The sequence below is a fragment of the Coccinella septempunctata genome, chromosome 3 (genome assembly GCF_907165205.1).
Source record: "Coccinella septempunctata chromosome 3, icCocSept1.1, whole genome shotgun sequence".
Taxonomy (NCBI): Eukaryota; Metazoa; Arthropoda; class Insecta; order Coleoptera; family Coccinellidae; genus Coccinella; species Coccinella septempunctata.
The window spans coordinates 10,440,924-10,445,502 of record NC_058191.1 but is presented as its reverse complement, the minus strand read 5'-3'; the positions used below and the strand labels follow the sequence as shown (position 1 = coordinate 10,445,502).

The 4,579-nt window shown below is 31.1% G+C and overlaps 1 protein-coding gene across 1 annotated transcript; it reads right to left on the bottom strand.

Annotated features, from left to right (window-relative positions):
* Positions 1-353: 353 nt before the first annotated feature.
* LOC123309725 lies at positions 354-4,283 on the bottom strand. The gene is made up of 3 exons (XM_044892958.1): positions 3,994-4,283; positions 3,314-3,821; positions 354-644 (listed from the first exon to the last, which is right to left on the bottom strand). Exons 1-2 carry the CDS (start codon positions 4,066-4,068, stop codon positions 3,360-3,362), a joined length of 537 nt encoding a protein of 178 aa, XP_044748893.1. The 5' UTR covers positions 4,069-4,283; the 3' UTR covers positions 354-644; positions 3,314-3,359.
* Between the last annotated feature and the right edge of the window lie 296 nt (positions 4,284-4,579).

The window sequence follows — 4,579 nt, the reverse complement described above, 5'->3', positions numbered from 1 at the left end:
CAATTTTGATATTATTTCATATATTATTTTTAGAATTCGTGAAAAAAATCATTTTTCATATAAAATTTATTTATAAAACTATGAATAATACAGAACAATATATGTACAATCAATTCAAATACATTATTTACATATTTACAATTCAAATAAAAACCTATCACGAAAAATCATTTGTCAGTTAATTTTTTTCCACTATTTTTTCTGTGCTTCTTCTTTCCTTTTCTTCTGCGATTTGGGCAATTATAAGTAGACGCAGCAAGGGGAGAAGTAGTGGATATAAAATTGTGATGCCTGAATTCAACTTGTTTTTTCCTCTCTTCACATAATTCTGCCAATTCGTTATGCGCTTTTCCTGCATCCCCTTGTACAGCCTCTTCTAAAATACTCTTCATACGTGATGCCTTCTCCAGTTTTTCTTTGAGAAGGCCTGGAGACTTTTTCTTCGTGGCTGAACTGTTCGGTGGGCTTGATAAATTTTTTAGCTCTTTCAGCAGACTCGCCTTATTTTCAATGAAGTTTCCGACAACAACCACATTTCTCAAATTTCCTGCTTTTAAGGTTTCTAAAGTGGAAATTGCCACCTTTGTTAAATTAATGGAAATTTTCGGTTTGCTGATCCCATTCTTCTTCGAGATTTTGGTCGTCTGAAACAAAAATATAAATTATAACATAACTATGAACAAAAAATTGATTTTAAAAGATCCATTCAGAACGACCCATTACAAATTCCAACATCCAAATAATACTATCTGCAGTTCCATATTATTCTCGGAATATTTCAATAAAATTCAAATGTTCTGGAGATAAACAAACGAAACAAGAAAATTAGAATTATGGACAATTTTCGAAATATTTCTGGAACATATTTGTCTCTATCAGATCAAAAAGATCAGTCAAATTTCTACATCTATTCCTAGGGATAAACAATCGCAGTAATAAATTAATTTCAAGAACAATTTCTGGAATATTTTGTCTGCAATAAGTGGTTAGGTACTTTCAGAGCCAAATGTTTAGTCAAACTCTAAAACTACTTTCTCAATACTATTTTAAATGAAATTCAACTCACCATTTTCAGATATATGCACAAAACACAACACGAAACTTCAAATTTGACAATGAGACAAGCACTTTACTCTTCAAAGTATCGGTATAAAATGAGAAAGCTACCCCTATCTAATTTACTTTTTCTACCTGCCAGCCTTTCGGAGTGGTAGTTACCCCTTCTCTTCTATGACTGTACTGTTAGTAAAGGAATCACTTGTCAGATGCGCTAGCGTATCTTAATTTTGCAAGTTTAACTTTTCTGATAATTTGTTCCCATACTTATTGTTTCTTCTTTTTTTTTAATGAAGTGGAAAGTTACCCAACAAAAATATCTCATTGTTAAATTGGCGAAAATCCTACTTGTTTCTGTACATCACATATTTCATTAGGTACCATTGTTATATTCAATATAAGTCTCTGAAATAATATATAATAACTTTTGAATCTTTTTTATTTCCATCAATTGGAAATATTGATTAATCATTAAAACAACACCTTCCACGTGTTCCACTGTTTCAATTACTGGATTCCATATTTGTCTGTTGAGTAATTATGGATTATACTCTCTGAGCATTCATTTGGAAATATGAATTCGTTTTTGATCAACATAAAAATGTTGATATAGAACAAACTGACTAGAAAATGGATTTCACTGTCGCAGCTTTTTTTAGTGTGTGTTCCGATTAGAAACAAATAAAAAAATACAGATAAAGTATAGAAAAAATTATTTTATTGAAAACAAAGATGAATAGCAAATGTTGAGTTATATTTCTGGAGATATTCCTTCTGTTGTTTCATTATATATTTTTCCATATACTCGTGCAAATAAAAAAAAATTATGGTGTATATACATTTTTTCGATAAAACTGTGATGAAGCATTCCTGTTAGAATTATTCTTCATAACAACTGATATTTCTTATACTGAATTCGAATTTATAAATTGTGAATATGAAACAGAAAACTAACAGAGATAAAATTGAGCAGATGACAGTGTTGTGGTTTCTGAGAAAAAAGTTGCTTCCCAGGTGCCATTTTAAAGGGGCTGCTGAAAAAAATATATAAGTAATTCCCAATAATTATACAGGGTGTCTGTAAACAAATGTGAAGGACTTAGGGAGATGATTCCTCGATGAAAATAAGCAAGGGTAGTTCCTATAAATTTTTTTCGAAATCGACCTCCCAAGACACAGCCTTTGGAAGGCAATGACGAGTTGACAGTTTTTAATTTTTTGTGCGGGTTTCAAAAAACACTCACTCTGACTTATAAAACTGTACATAATATGAAGCAATAAGTAGATGTTACTCACAGAATTTTTTTAGATCTCATAACTTTATTATTACGGTTGGAAAATAACAACCCCTTATGATTTTCTTTTCGTGGGATAGATTTTCGAAAAATAAATTCTCTTATGGTTTCCCATTCAATAATGGAGCAAAAAAGTTTCTTGCAAAATTTCGATAGAGTCGATATTTTTCTCGGAATAAATAAAAATATACAAGCAGTTCTGATCACTGTTAGTTCAATCCATTTCATCGTATAAGTATTCCATATAATGACTACCTCCCGCTAAAATACATGCATCAACTCTCTGCTTCATACACCTTCGCATACTGCTTGTAAGTTTTTACTTATTCCGAGAAATGTATCGACATTCTGCAAGAGACTTTTTTTCTCCAAAATTGAATGGGAAACCATAAGAGAAAACAATTTTTGAAGGAAAATCATAAGGAGTTGTTATTTTCAACCCCTAATAATAAAGTTATGAGATTTAAAAAAAATGTGTGAGTAATATCTAGTCAGTGCTTCATATTATGTATAGTTTTATGACTAACGGCCGGTTTCATAATCAAACCTAAAGTCGCTTTAATTCTAAAGCTTTCTTTAACCCTACTAAAAATGACACTAAAGGAAGCTTTAAGCTTAAAGTGACTTTGAATTTGATTATGAAACTGGACGTCAGTGTTTTCTAGAACCCGTAAAAAAATTAAAAACTGTATCTTGGAAGGGAGGTTGATTTCGAAAAAAATTTATAGGAATCATCTCCGTAAGTCCTTCGCATTTGTTAACTGACACCTAGTATAATTCACTATGTCAAAGCTTGAATATTCATGAATACATTTGCCGCTTCAACAAAACTCAATGATTATTTAAATTTTTAAAAGAAGTGGAAAATGAAATTACTCATATTTTATGCTTGTTTTTCATTCAAAAACCAAAATATATGTACACAACACTTAAAATTAATAGCGAAATGATTCTACACTTACTTTAGATATATACAATTATTTACAAGAATTTTCATGAATCAGGGAACTATTCATTTCTTTTTCTCTTGATTCCGCGGTGCAAATGTTTATTTGCGTGAACGGCAAGGGGTGATGGAGGTTGTTTGAATTTGCAATATCTGTTATTCCTTTTCATTCTGTTGATTCCACATAACTTCGCGATTTCCATGTCCGATGATTTTTTACTTTTGGTCCCCCGGGCGGTATTTTCCAAAATTTGATTTATAATTCGGGCATTATTCACTTTTTTTGTTAGAATCGCCAATTTTTCGTTTGAATCGATGATGTTTTTCGATTCAGTACTGGCATAATATCTGATGTCTTCTACACGTCTCTGGACACTCTCATTTTGTTTCATTAGGTTTTCTATCACCACCAATTTTTGAAGGTCGTCCTCTTGGCAGTACTCAAGTTTTTCAACGGTGGACAGTGCTATCTTCGTTGGTAGGATGAATGTTTCCCAGCAAGACATTTTCGAAATTTCCAAAGACTGAAATAAACGAAGTAAAAATATTATTTTCCATCATTCACATATTATTTGATAGAATGTGAAAATTCTAGAAATAAACGTTTGAAATGATAACGGAAAGAGTTGTAAAGAAATTTATTTTTGTGTATCCCAAGAATAAAAAGATGAAATTAATCAATTGAATTCAACTCACCAAATTTGTTTTCACAGGACACAAAAGTTCATTTCCAACTTCAACTTCAAGAAAAATATGATCAACTTCACTCATCGAACCATACGAATAGAATTTAAATATGTACCTGAATTTTTCCCTTCCAGTACCTACCTGTCATTTGGCAGTTTACGCGCGAACCCCCACTCTCCTGCAATGATGTAGTAAACGGCGGAGTTCAAATTTATCATTTTTGCTACATTACAAATTGTTTCTAGAATTACAAAATGATAAATATTTTCCAGAATTGCAAAAAGGCATCGAAATTTTAAAGCGACGTTGGACTGATTTTATCACTCTAGAAGGAAATTATTTTGATGAATGACCAAAATAAAATAAATACTATAGTAAATAATAATATATAAGTGAAGCAATAAAACTATATGTGCGATCATTTTAAAAGAAGCATTCGGTGAAACAGATTGATGTATTTTGTTGTGATGACTCGATTCCTGTGAAATCATTAATCCTTGATAAAGGTCCGATTTGATACCGAAACGTCGGTGTTTATGTAAAAAGGAGTATCGATTAATATACAAACTATCCAAATACCTGAAGGAGTTTTCAT